The sequence below is a fragment of the Trachurus trachurus genome, assembly GCF_905171665.1.
Source record: "Trachurus trachurus genome assembly, chromosome: 13".
NCBI lineage: Eukaryota > Metazoa > Chordata > Actinopteri > Carangiformes > Carangidae > Trachurus > Trachurus trachurus.
The window spans coordinates 30,830,222-30,844,722 of NC_139892.1; the positions used below are offsets into that span (position 1 = coordinate 30,830,222).

A 14,501-nucleotide genomic window follows, 5' to 3' on the forward strand; every position below is an offset into this window, starting at 1 on the left:
TATAAAGTAGGCTACAAGCACCTCAAATTTGTGATGTCACCACAGTATCTGTAGAATGTAAGTTAGTAACAATGTAATAATCATGTGTCAGTCATCATTTTTCTGAAGAATAACTATCACCTTTACCTTTTACACATAATGGGGTAATTTAAAAAAATTAACATATCAAGCAGAGATACGACTGTAAAAAATGAGCTGTTTTTAAATATTATTCCTCTGCTACTTTTTGTCATTTACTTAGAAAAATGGAAAACTAAACATACTAAATTGAACAGTAGTAGCCTATGTTCTGTTCTGTTCTGTTATGTGTGTATGCACATGCATGCCCATCAGGGTCAGTACTCACGACGGCTATGGCTATGTCTTTTCAAATTGACTATGTCGCTTTGCACATATTGATTTCTATCTATCTATCTATCTATCTGTCTGTCTGTCTGTCTGTCTGTCTGTCTGTCTGTCTGTCCGTCCGTCCGTCCGTCCGTCCGTCCGTCCGTCCGTCCGTCCGTCCATCCATCCATCCATCCATCCATCCATCCATCCATCCATCCATCCATCTATCTGCCTGCCTGCCTGCCTGCCTGCCTGCCTGCCTGCCTGTCTGTCTGTCTGTCTGTCTGTCTGACAGATATAACCACAAGAGGGTGTATGTCAACACTTTCCCACGACGACACACGCTCACTGTTGTGTGCGTGTGTTCAGTGGGAGGTCCAGCACATCTTTGGCGCCACCTCCTCCTGTCAGACAGCGCTGAGGGCCGCCCCCTCCCCCTCGTGCTGTAGCTATGGAAACTCGTCGATGGCAACATCCACCAGTCGGTTTCTGCTCTGCCCCCCATCCTCATACCTCTCTGAGGTGCTGCTGAGTGTGTGCAACTGTAGCCGATAAATGAGACGCTGCAAGATGGCGATTGCGCGACTCATGGCATGTTTTGTTCTTTACGCCAGCTTCGGTAAGTTTTTCTTTCTTTCTTTCCTTTTCACATCGCTGTCAGTCGCGGTTGCCGCTTCGTCTCTGGAGTGAAGGAGGCGCGGCTGTCGTTAAGTTGGTTAATTAAAGCTGTGACGGAGCCGTCGGTGCTGCCGTCTGACCGTACGTTAGCTTGATATTACCAGGCTGGTGCTTGTCCAGAGAGCTCAGCCGCTGTGCACTGCTTTGTAGTAGTGGGCAGCTGTTTAATGTCAGTGAGGTATTTTTCCACTAACGCTAAGGCTGCGTTGCTGCTGTTCACATATAATCTGATAATGTCGTTTATTAAGTTTACAGAGCATCCTTTACGTTTGCTCGTTCACGTGAGCGTTTGCTAAGAGCCGCTGACAATAGCAGCGTAGACAGAGCAGGCGATAAATGTCGCTTTATTTCTTCACCACAGGGACCTTGAACACGTTGCCTTGACATTATAATACGTTGATTTGTTATTGGCGAGTTATTCTGAGTAAATGTCCAAAATGAAAATAAAGCTAACGTTACACGGGGTGAGAGAAAGGGCAACCACACCAGACTGAGGGGAGACCTGGCTTTACGGTCCTGACATGAAGGGTTAAAAAAAAAAAAAAAAAAAAAATCATAGGCCAGAAAAAGCTTCTTAGATAACATGCATCCAACTTAACAGGCCCCATACATTGTAAAATACCGTGTTAATTTTGACGTACAACTTTATTAATTGGCACCGTTTAAAGGTTTTATGACCTGTAACTAATGGTTTTTTATTAGTGGTAAATAAAGCAAATGCTTTACACATGATTTACAAGCCATTAACAACAACTAATTTTTGGAAGGATGGCTCTTATTAACCTCCAGAGTAAGCATTGCTCCATCTGACCCTTAAATATCCCTGGCATTCATCAGTTCATCAATTAGATGATCAATGGGGGAAGGGTGATAATTTTCTGTTATGTGTAGTGGTAAGATGAATCTCTTTGGGACTTGGACTACATTTGTAAATTCTTCGTTTAAAGAAATTACTCACTGGAATTTCAGAAATTACATTTAATTGATGAGAAAGAATCAAAGGCTGGAATCACAGAATATTTGGCATTGTTTCACTATTTTTGCTTAAAAAACTAACAGCTATTCCATATCAAAATGAATGAACCGCATGTGCAAGACTGTTTTTCAGTTGGCTAAGTGGTTTCAGTTCATCTGGTAGAAGCAGTGAACCTGAGGCTTTTGTGATCCGTGCAGCCTTGGATGACAGGTTGTGCAAAATCTTCCTTCAGCATGACATTTTCTTTGTGGTTGAATTAATTAAGAAGACCCCTCCAAGGCGGTTACAATTAAGTGAACAGTTAGAAAATTTAGCAAGCCATTAATATAAGTTTAATGGGCATCAAAACGTTAAATGTTATTCAATTTGCAAAAGGTAGTCAGCCCACTGTAAATGTTGTAGAGTATTAGAAGTGTGTTTTCTTTTATTTTTGTCAAAGTGTTTTATGAGGTCACTGTGACCTTGACCTTTGATTACCAGAGTCTTATCAGTTCCTTCTTGTGTCCAAGTGGACGGTGTGACTGAGGTATTGTGTTCACAAGACCAAAACTGTGTTTTTTGAAGCCTTGATCTTTTTACCTTTGAGCCCTAAAATCAGTTCGTCCTTTATTTCTTGTGAATGTGTGAACCTAATTCGAAGACATTCCATCAATGTGTTACTGAGACATTTTGTCAATGAAAATGTGACATATGGACAGATGTATGGACGTGCGGTACGGACAACATAAAAACAGTATGCCTCTGGTTCATGCTGTTACAGGGGCATACAAATTGTCATTCTGGAGGAGGATTCTGAATCACAAAAGTTGTTGCCTTATATCAAGCTTTAGAAAAGGATTACTTAACCAGTAAATCCTCTGGAACTGATGCCTCACAAAGTCATATTACTTTCCTGGTTTGGGCTGCAACTAGGGATTGTTTCCATTATTGATTAATTGGCCAGCTATTGCGTTGATTTACTGAATATTTGTTTAGTCTTTTCAATACCAGAAAGTACCATAAGGTTAGTTAGATTTAAAAGTGACATATCATGCCTTGTTTTATTCACAGTCTAATATTCAAACATATTTAAAGTAAACAATATGAAATATGTCTCATTTTGGAAAAGCTGAAGTTTTACTCAAGTGATTAATCACTTATCAAATCAGTTTGGCCAATCGAAACTGATCGTTCAGTGCTACTATCAGTCATTGAACAAGATAAATCCAGTGGTGTAATTCCATTCTAGGCAGCTTGAGTCCTGACCATGTGGTGGATTTGATAAAACCGTGTCTGTTTTGACCTTTGGTGATCATGTGGTGATTGATGCTCGGTGGATGAGAGGCTATCAGTGCTGCAGGTCGAGGGCATCGGCTGAAAACCCACCCGTCACAGCGAGGTCGCGTGGCGGAGGTGACATCGTGCCTGCCCCTAAAACAGCTGGAGCTTTGGGTTGATCAATGCAGCTGATGTTGAGTGATATGTTGTATCCACCCTGGTGTGCATTAGCTGTGAGGTCACCCCGCTGCTGCTGAGGGAAAATTGGCTGTGGAGTGGGTCAGTTCCAAATGGTAGAATACATCAGGAAGTGTTGAACTTTTGACCCAGCACTTCTACAAGTGTTAATCAAATGACTAAGGCCCAATCCCGTTTCTCTTTTTTACCCCTACCCCCTTGCCCCTTGAAATGGAGCTACAAGGGGTAGGGGGTGAAAGTCAACCCCTACGAATTGGGACACCCCTCCAACAATCACATACGTCATCAGTAGTCTCCGCTGGCTTTTACGTTTAGCAAGCTTTTGCCAGAAATCAAACATGCCAGCTGTATTCGAAACCACATACTATACTGCTAGTACGTACTGATTTGGCCAAAATGCAGTATGTAGTGTACAGTATGCAAACATTAACTCAGGTGAAAGAATAACAACAGTCTCAGTACAGCGCGCTGCCGCCGGTGTGTCACCGGCTCTGTCCCTTCCTATTACAGAGGCAGTGCTGCTCTTCTGTCCAATACACACATGAAGCTTCACTTTTACTTCAAACAAAAGTAATGTGACTGTCACAGTTGTTAGATTTCATCAATGAGACCAACATTTTTCTCCTAAAAAGAATTTAACCAGCTGGCGGTAAACCTCTAAAAACCTGTGGGTAAGTTAATTAGCGATCGTTTTCTCCCCCGGGATGACGACGCAGGTTGACCGGCCGAGCACTTCAGGAGACGGGGCTATTGCCTCTGTGATGACCCGCTGGTCCAGGTCGCTGCTCACACAGGTGGAGCTTCACTTCTCCGAAAACATCGGAGCAAATTTCTAACCAGCCGTCATTTGGATAAACTAACCGCACATTGGGGATCTAAACAGTTACTTTCTCGCATGAACAAATATTGAAACTTAATAAAGTGACATAATAACAGTGCTACAGCAAGAAATAAAACAGCTTTTACAGCTACCGCTGCCGGTTGCTGCAAGGTGAATTCTGGGAAACTTGTCATACCCCTCCGTTTGAAGTGTGCCTCTGAAAAATCTAGTTTGAAGGGGTAGCCTATATAGCCCTACCACTTCCACCTACCCCTCTGTCCTGGCGGGAATTGGGACACCCCTACCCCTACACGCGGATGCGCAAAACGGAGGGGTAGGGCTAAGTGGTAGGGCCAAGGGGTGAAATGGGATTGTGGCTGACAGACATTTATTAGATTGTTGACACCTCTGTGGTTCTGAAACAGGTCTGACCTTGCAGCTAATGAGCATGGTAGCATTCGTATTTAGACTAATATTTGATATTCTAAAATTCTACCCTTAAGTTTTTTAGACTTGCCTTTAGGTTTGAATAATGAACATGAAGCAAAATTACCCTTGTTTAATTCATGCTTCATATAACTGGGACATGTCGGTGCATAAAGTGAATTAGATGATTTGAATTAAAACAAATTGAATCACTTTGCCTTCTTCCTCCAATTTTGACTGTGAAGTAAGATGGTGTTAATCCTTTTATACCTTTAATTATTATTCCAGACTGACAGTATACAGCATGTTCCTGCTGTTAATTAAAGCTGTTTATTCAACAGTGTATCTGGTTTAAAATGCTGAATGTTTTATTGCTTTAGTATTTACGTGACTTGAGAGGTACAAATATTGAGTGTTTTTGTCATTTGTTAACCTACAGATAATTTTCTTGATTAATTGATCAACATCAGAATATACTTCGAACAGTCGTGTAAAAAATGACATAGAGAGCAATTTATATTTGAGGTGTTGGCACCAGAAAAGCATTAGGAGTATTTGACTAATTGTTGCAGCTCCAGTTTACGCTGAATGAAATATTAAAATCCTCAACATCTTTTTTTTTTTATGGCTACACCATTCTATCAAATGTATATTGATGATGTTTTATGCACATCCATATATTTGGATTTTGTATCTTTGTGCAGGGCATCGATGGGAGCAAAGGAGTTAATCCTATATTGTAGCTTTTATATTATTGCTATAGCACTATTAGAAAACACAAGAGCAAAGAACAGTCACGTGTCCCTTTCTTACATTTCCCTCAAGTATTTATGACAACACGAGTGTCTTCCTCTAATCTACTGGAGTGATTAATTGTTATTACACAGTCACTCCACTGTGCTATAAATCCCAGTGGTCCTTGGTCCTCACTCTGCTCCATGTTGCTCGCAGCTCACTCTGCCTTCAGCATATTCACAGCGACAACACTGGAATGTCTGGGAAAAGGGCTTTTTATAGATGCACTGGATCAACAACTTTTTGTTGCAGGGATGGGGATGGGGATGGGTGGTTGTTTTCACATTTAGCACATAAGAGGATTGCAGAATGTGGCTATTTAAGAGCGTATTTCTCTCAGAACAGGCTATAGACCTACTTTGTCTATGCATTACAATGACAGAGGGATTAAAATGAGCCTCTGTTTGCTTTCCACGGTACACTGAGATTATTTTTATAATTCAAAAATATTGTCTTCTCAGCCTACATTGTGTCACCGAGGGACAGAGCATTGTTGTATGAATGCTTTTATTTTAAGATTGCATTAGTAATTAGTCACACATTGTTATGTTAATTGACTGTGGTTATTCTTTCCCACGGCCTACTTCTTGTTTGTTTGGACCTTTAACAAAATCATGTTACCACAGCATCCAGTTGTCCAGCTGGTATACTAATTTTGGATTTTGGTTACCCTAGTATCTGCTCAGCCTTCTGTAAGTCACAACCACAGTTTTTCACTCAGTTTTTATGTACCTACTGCCAAAAATAGAGACCGAAAAGTTTTTTGTATATTCTTTTGGACATTTTTGGCCAGAGGGATGTGGGGAGGGTGACATGCAACAAAGGTTGCCTCCAAGGACTTTTTATCAGCGTTCCAGAGCGCTTTACAAAAACAAAAGCTTTCTAAAGCATTACACATCATCATGTTGTAACCCCCCAAAAGGATGAGTTTTTAACGCATGCTTGTTGTTTTTTTCGTAAAGTGATACTTTGCAGTGTGATTGTAGCAGATTCAATTAAATGTTAAAATTTGAAAGCGCTGTAGTTTTTAATTTGTTCCTGAAAATGAGCGCTGTGGACTTTAGCTGTCAATTCCACACTGTTTTAGCCATAGACAAAGCACATCAAAACATTGAAGTCAGCAGTTCAAAGCAAAGTTTTTAAAGCTGAGGACGCAGTATGCATATGGCCAGGGAGTGTTTGTTGGATGAGCTCTCCCTGTGTCTCTCAGGATGTCCAGTCACTCACAGCTGGGGTAAAAATAGCTCTTGATGCACAGGGTGGGAAAGTCAGCAACAGAGACGGAAGCTGAGACCTGGGAGTCAGATCTCATCAGTGTTTGCAGCTGTGCTTATATGACCGGATGCTTTGGCAGAACCCATGTTTTCATCAATTACAAGGCTGAGCATCAGCTATATGCTAGCTGACCCCAAGTCACACCGTACGACTGAGACTCAGGGTGACCCGTGTGCTAGCAAGGCCGCATCGACTCAGTACTTCAGAGTTAGTCAGGATGCCACGAGGGGAAACAGGAGCCAGCGCCACGCTGCTGTGACGACTATTATTGTCTAGTTCATTTGAAACCCTTCATGATGCCCCCACAGAGAGCGAACGCCTTCATTACTCAGCATGGGTGCTGTTAGCTGCATTTGCACCCAGCAATTATAACATTTGGAAGTGGCACAGAGACAATAGTTAGAGTGTAGGGTACCAGTGGATGGTAGAAACGTGCTTATTAACCCACAGCATTTTAAATCTTCTCAGCACATCCTTGAATTACGTGTACTTATGAAATTGTAATTTTCACATTTTCCTAATTCGTTGTTGCACATCCACCCACATATGCAGTCACTCATTTTCCGTTTAAGTTGGCACTCAAATGGCCCATTTTTTATTTATTTATTCATTTTTTTTATTAAACTTGTGAATTATGCCTCTTGCCATTAAAGTCTGACATTTACAAAATAACACTAATTGCTTTAAGGAGTTCACTCAACCGAGGAACTTGAAGTAAGTCTATCTCGTGTTGTTTGTGCCAGAGGGAAACAATGACGTTGATTAAATATGTTTCAAATAAAAACACATTCCCACTGTTCTGCTATTTTTGTGCTTCTGAATGTGTTTTGTTTGGGGATTTTGATAAATTATTTATTCAGTGAACCTCAGTCTAAATTAGTGTCACAGTTTAGAAAAGAGGCTCTTGTATCTTTTAATGTTTTAAGGGTGTGGCTTCTAAGCAGTTTAATGCAAAGTCATTATTTGTAACTAAAAGTATAAAATGTGTACCCCTTAATAAACCTTTTTGGGAGCATTGACAGTACTAGCTGGGCACATCGGCCCAAATACTGAAATCATTTAGAGAAAAGAAACAAGAACACTTTGCTGTAATGGGTCACACATCACTGACCAATTTCAGCCACAGGCCTTTCATCTTCATCACCCAAACACTAGTGAGATCTAATGACCTAATGATGCAGATGCTCTATTAATGTCGAATGTGTTATTCACAAAACAATGAAGCATCTTCACCCACATTACACTGGATACATCATCCTTTCTTTTCATCTTTTGCTTTCTGTATTACCACTACTTTTTAGCCTAAGTGAGTAGTTAAGGAAACTGAAAACTCTTGTGTATGTGCATCACATCAGGTTATGCGGAACTAAAATAGCCAACACAATTAAAATGAAATCATCATGAATAAATCAGCAAATCCCTCGTTTATAAATTTACTTTGTATCATTCCTTGTGAAATGTTGCCATATGAGGCTGTACAACGGTGCTGAGCACAAAGACTCCGGTCTTATTTTAAGATAAGACTTGTTTGGTAGATTTTAAATGCTTCATAGAATCAAAATATGCACAAACAATGTGAAATACAATGCTGGTTATTTGTTTTTGTTCCTTGTGTATGTATAATTCCATGAAAAACAGATGTGATGTGCGTGTTTATTGTCTACTGAGAATTCGATGAGAAATTGATGCGACTTTGTCCTTTAAATACAGAGCTAAGAGCCAGCAGCTGGTTAGTTCACTGTATCTTAGCACAAAGAGCAGAAAATGAGTCGTCTTTTGATATTTGACCTTTTCAGGAGCTTTTTGCTTTTCTTGGTCTTCAGAAAATTGAAACAAATCGACTGTGGCGTGTAAGAAAGAAAAAAAGCGGTTGGTTTCCTTGTTTGTATGTTTATCTGTATTTGTCCTGCAGCAATGTCCTAAAACTGAAGGGACTATGTATAGAAAGCTTCCTACAGTGGCTCTTCAGTATGCATGGAAACACGGTTGAACAAAAAAGCTGAAAAGCCAAAAGTCAGCACTTTAACCTCACTTGGGGTTTCATTCTAAATGCAGTATGCTGGAGCAAAGACACAACAATACAATTCACTGTCTAAACATTTACAGATGCCACTGTATTCATATTTTTATTGCAGCATTTTAAAATTTTACAATTATTCCTTATTGAAGATACATCACCTGCCAAATTATTGTTCACCAAAACAATGTAACCAAAACCATGCTGAAAACAGACATTTCTGCTAGGAGTCAGTTTACCAACAAGCTTTAATGCACAGTGCACATGTTGATTAAAAATGTACAACTTACACACTTTGCCCTAGGTGTTAATCTTCTTAAACAGAAACAGGAATTAATTAATAAGATATGTTTACCCTAAATCAAATCCCAAGCCTCTCACACTCTCTTAGTTTCTATATTTATCTCTCTAATCCACTGTTTATTAGGCAACATGCCCAGTAGATAATGTCTGCTAATGAAAAAGCTTGTGTGTGCCATCAGGGTTACTCAGCATTTAGTGTCTTTCTTCCTTTTTTTCCCCCACAGGCCACATTCCATCATCGTTTGGAGTAACTCTTCGAACCACAGACAAGATTGTTTGGGCAAATGAGTTTGAGTGTAAGTTGCTGGAAAATCACTTTAACATATTTAGACTAAAGTAGCTTTTCTCTTTGTGATTTAAGTTCCCTTTCTCCTGCACTCACGCAATCTGTTTCCTTCACAGCGATCGAGCTGACCTGCTTAATAGAGTCCATCACAACAAACAACCCGAGGATTGAATGGAAAAAGATTAAAAACGGTGTCCCCAGTTATGTGTACTTTCAAAACAAGATATCAGGTAAACGGCTTGGAAACTCTCCCTGTTTGAAAAACCTCATCAGCCAGCACACCACAGCATTTCAAAGCAATGCCTCAGAGCTTGGAGCTTAGCTGAATGAATGGTACCTTAAAAGAAGTTGGCACCGAGTTGTGTTTTTGAACTGTGAAGTCACAATGTGTATTTGAATGGGCCATTGTAAAGGGTTTCTTTTCTCTCTGTAAAGGGGACTTGGAGCACAGAGCTCAGCTCAGAGAGCCCGCCAACATCCTGATCTTCAACACCACCCGGTCAGACACGGCAGAGTACCGCTGCGAGGTGGCCGCCATCGATGATCAAAGGGACTTTGATGAGATACTCATCAGTCTTGCAGTGAGAGGTACAGTGGATGAACATTGTTGGGATACCACACCAGTGATGACTGGCTGTAGCACATCTATTTACATTCTGTAACAGGGGGTGAGACTAATTTTTAAACACCAGGCTAGATTTTAGTATTCAATATTATATCTTATCACCTATCAAGATCTACATGACACATGTGTTCATTGTTGTGCCCAAAGAATAGCTTGAAAACTCAGCCACTCAATGTCAACTGGATGTTCCTGAAGCTCCAACATTTAATGGGTTTTTGTTTACTTCTGAGCAAAATGTAAAATACACGTAATTATTTGTTATATTCTGCTGCTGTTGTTGTTTTTGTCTGGTTTCTGTCCTTCTTTGGGGTTTTTTGTAAAGCATTTTTTACATTTTGTTTTTAAAATGTGCCATATAAGTTAACCTTAAGATGAATGGTGTCACATTTGGATATTTAATCCCCAAAAAAAAGATTAATCTATCAAAACCAAAAACAGTCAGTGGCTGTTTTGTCTTGTAAATGTGATAAATCCAAGTTGATTGAGGTGCCCGTGTGTGTGTGTGTGTCTGTCTGTGTGTGTGTGTGTGTGTGCGCGCAGTGAAACCTGTTGTGCCACGGTGCAGTGTGCCGGAGGCAGTCACAGTGGGAACTTCAACAGAGCTGCGATGTCTGGAGAACGAAGGCTTCCCTGCTCCTCTGTACCGCTGGTTCCACAACAACGAAGAGCTTCCTCAGGATCCCAAGAACAGCCTCAAGTTTGTCAACTCCACCTACACCATCAACCCTGACACTGGAAGCCTGGTAAGGAAGACAGGGACATAGTATCTTAGTATCTGCCTCAGTCAAATAGGAGGTGTACTGTATTCTCTATCCAATTAGGGCTGTTGAATTTTCCCATAACATTTAATAAAAGAAACTTCAAAACTCAAAATGAAACGCTGGAAAAGATGAATCTGAAGTAGAGTGGTCTTTATTCACTTCGATGGAGAGCAAACAAGATCAACCTGAGTCACTTACAAAACAAAAGATAAGAAAAATAAAAGTAAGGAACTTCATGCATGTTAGCGATGGACTGCAACAAACCAGAGTGACTGAATCAAACTGTTAAGGCAGGGGTTTATATAGCTAGTAAGGAGCACAAAACAGTAGAAATGAATAAACAAGTACACACTAAAAATGTCCATTACACCTGCAACACACATACATTGAAAGATAGTTAATCAAGGGCTCCCATGTTGGTGAATACGTTTTTAGCTTGTTGTTTTCCCCCAGACTGTGTTTTCCTTTGCTCCATTTGTACTTTCTTTGAGCCTCTGCAAAGTAAGCAACACCACTATAAAATTTAAGTGTATGCGCTTACCATGCTGAGGCCCCACACCCATCTAAAAGTCAGATTGACAGAAAAGGACTTTATTACTTTGAGGGGTAAGCAGGAATCCACCTGCAAGAGGCGCCGACTGCTGATGGCGTACATGCGGATTCACTCGTTTCCCCCTTATGCGGCCTTACTAAGAGAATCACCGTTTTAAAGCATTACCCCTTTAAACAAGTGAAACAAACAATACAATATTAAAGTAATGAACATCAAACAAACAATTGTACTTTGATTGTTGGAATAATAAAACAATCCACATGTGATTTTTAAAGGTGGCATAACATTCTTCTACAGGTCTAGTTGTTCTTCAACCTTTATGTCATTTCTCATAAAAAATGCCACCACAGGGGAAGTAGTGTGTTGACAGTTGTGTTAGTGGATGGAACTTAGCATGAAGAATTTAAAATGACAGCTTATCTGCTGTAAATGTAAAACAGCTTAATCTAAATGAACCCTTAACCATTACTGTATATGAGTAAAAGCAGGATTAAGCCATGCTAGCCAGTGAGGAAGCTAAACCAAAAACTGGCACACAGCGTTACAGGAGGATAATGTTACATCCAAAGCCAGGACGGTGTGTTTAAGATTTACTTTCAAAACGTAATAAATGAATGAGTTAAAGCCTTACATATGGTCAGAATTCATATAATAAAATGTTACCGATCAGTTAAAGGCAGTCAGTGATAGACATCCTTTTGTTGACAATGTAGCTGTGTGTCTCTGCACTGAACATTTTCTAAAAAAATGTCTCCTCAGAAATTTCGAAGGGTGAGGAAGGAGGACGCAGGGGAGTACTACTGCCAGGCAAAGAACGATGCGGGGCATGCACAGTGTAACGCACAAATGATGGAAGTCTGTGAGTGACATAAGTATATGTGCACAGACCTGACATATATCTGCAAAGTTATTTTCCTATTTCTATCTGGTTTCTGTAATTCAACTTTTTCTGTAACTCAAACTCAAAAGCAGGCTCAGTGAATGTCGGTGAGGTTTATATGAAGACGTGAGACTCTGAAAGTTTGGCAAATCAAATTCATCCTTTCTGGGTGCACCTTAGGCTACTCTGTTCATGGTTGTAGTGAGTGGAACTGTTTCCCAGCATTCACTGAGACAGGGCACGAGCCGTACAGGTTGATAGACTGTCACAGAGGTGCCTGGTGCCTTCAAGTGGGGTCAGGTTTATCTTGTTACAATAAAAAGAAATTCCACCGATGTCCTCTTTATGACTATGTTAAGTCAGAGACATATTTCTCTTTCTCATTCCTAAACATGAATTTGAGATACAAAACGCACAAAACCATTCAACATTTTTGAAAGGCAAACAAGGCAAGAATCCATTTTTAGAGTAACTCCCAAGGCAACATTGTTCACATGACTTAAACCACTTGAAGGCCAAGGGTATTGTGCACTCATCTTCTCATGTCAAAAATAACCTCCAGTTGAAAGGAGACGACTAATTCAACTAACCAGCATACCTTTCCAAGTAAGGTCCACACAGCCAGTCAGGCCAGTCAGAACAGATCAGAGCAACTGTGTCAGGTTATTTACTGCAATATAGTTCAGATTTGTTGATCTAAACAGATACAGTACTGTCTGTCAACAACAATATATTGAATGAAACTGCATTCAGTACAGTACATGTCATAGGAAGTCTTTTAAGTGTTGTTGTCAGACATTCCAGTCATATCATAGTATATGAAACTTTTCCATCCATCACAAGCCATTAGAGCCTCTTGTATCTACGGATGTCTTATTTGATATGGTGAGGTGAAAACAGGTATTTGTTCATGATGATTTAGAGTTTCCAAGCTTTCAGCATGTCAGCACCACATAAAATGAATGTAACAATTTAGCTTGATGGAGTTCAGTATATCTGCAAATTTCAATAGCTAGGTTTTCTTATGTATCAGACAACAAGAGGTTGTTCTTTTCATACCTTTCCATGTTTCGAACATGTGAAGGTATGAAAAGAACAACCTCTTCTTGTCTAAGAAAACCTTGCTATCGAATGTAAAAAAAAACAAAAAAAAAAAACTTAAATGTATGTCAAAATGATAGGTACCAGTGTTTCTCACTGATATTTATTAGCTCACATTACTCTGTTAATATAACATCTGCATTCTTTCACAGATGATGTTGACATACTTGGGATTTTCCTTAAGTGCTTTGGTGGAGTGATTGCATTCATCTGTTTGGCTGTTTCCATCTGTAACTGCCTTAGACGGGGATGCTTCCACAAAAAAGGCCACAATGAAAATAAGTGAGTATAAACTACACATCTAAAGAGAGGGAGAAGAAATACTACTGTTTTTCTGCACTTCTTTTCTACACTACATCATTATTACGCATTATTTTTGATTATGCATCACTTCATTTAATTCAGCTTCAACTGGCCAGCACAGAGTGATGCTGTTGACTATGGAGATGCAGATGAGGTAAATAAAAATGTGTAAAACATAAACAGCGTTTATTGTGTATCTTCTTTGCTAAATGAAATTGTTGAAGGAAGAGTGCTGTGTATACTAATTTTCTAATTATTTTTTCTCACAGGGCCATTTTCGCCACAAGTCGTCATTCGTCATTTGAATGCTGAGGCAGAGTATAAGCTGGAAATAAAACTAAATCTGTTAACTTGCAACAATGATGCTCCAGATGGTAAGGTCTGAGGTGTGAAATGGCACATTTTTCTCTGATGCACATCAAAATCTAATCAACCAACTTGCCAAAGTAATTTTAATATCATTTTATGGCACTATTTCATTGTTTTTTATACAATGTGTTTTTTTATTCTCTTCTGTTAGCATTAAAATTATGAAATGTTGGGTTTTTACACTTTAGTTTAGTTTTTTAATTTATTTTTATTTTTATCATGTCCCAACAATTTTTGTTAACATACGGTATAACCATTTCAAAGCTGTGAAAATGATATTTGGCCCACAGTGTCACTGCAAAAGCTGCTGGAAGTATGTATTCCTTCCTCTTTGTTTTTTGGACAAATCCTCTTTTATAATTCTTGAACTTTTTACTGTGTACACTGATATTCAACCTTTACGTTGTCTTTGTTCATGAGATAAACATGTTCTTATTTTGTTCCATGTGGGGAAGAGCTGAAACTTGTTTTTGTATATACTGTAGTTATACATGCAATAAGTAGCAGACTGCAAAAGGCTGTTGAGCTCAGAGTGATATGGCACAATT

At 39.5% G+C, this 14,501-nt stretch overlaps 1 protein-coding gene across 1 annotated transcript; it reads left to right on the plus strand.

Moving 5' to 3' along the window:
* Window positions 1-819: 819 nt before the first annotated feature.
* Window positions 820-13,889, plus strand: jam3a (junctional adhesion molecule 3a; the record flags this gene model as incomplete). Its single annotated transcript, XM_083984587.1, has 9 exons — window positions 820-949; window positions 9,300-9,371; window positions 9,478-9,591; window positions 9,797-9,949; window positions 10,527-10,729; window positions 12,060-12,159; window positions 13,434-13,563; window positions 13,687-13,738; window positions 13,854-13,889. Exons 1-9 carry the CDS (start codon window positions 886-888, stop codon window positions 13,887-13,889), a joined length of 924 nt encoding a protein of 307 aa, XP_083840713.1. The 5' UTR covers window positions 820-885.
* Window positions 13,890-14,501: the final 612 nt, after the last annotated feature.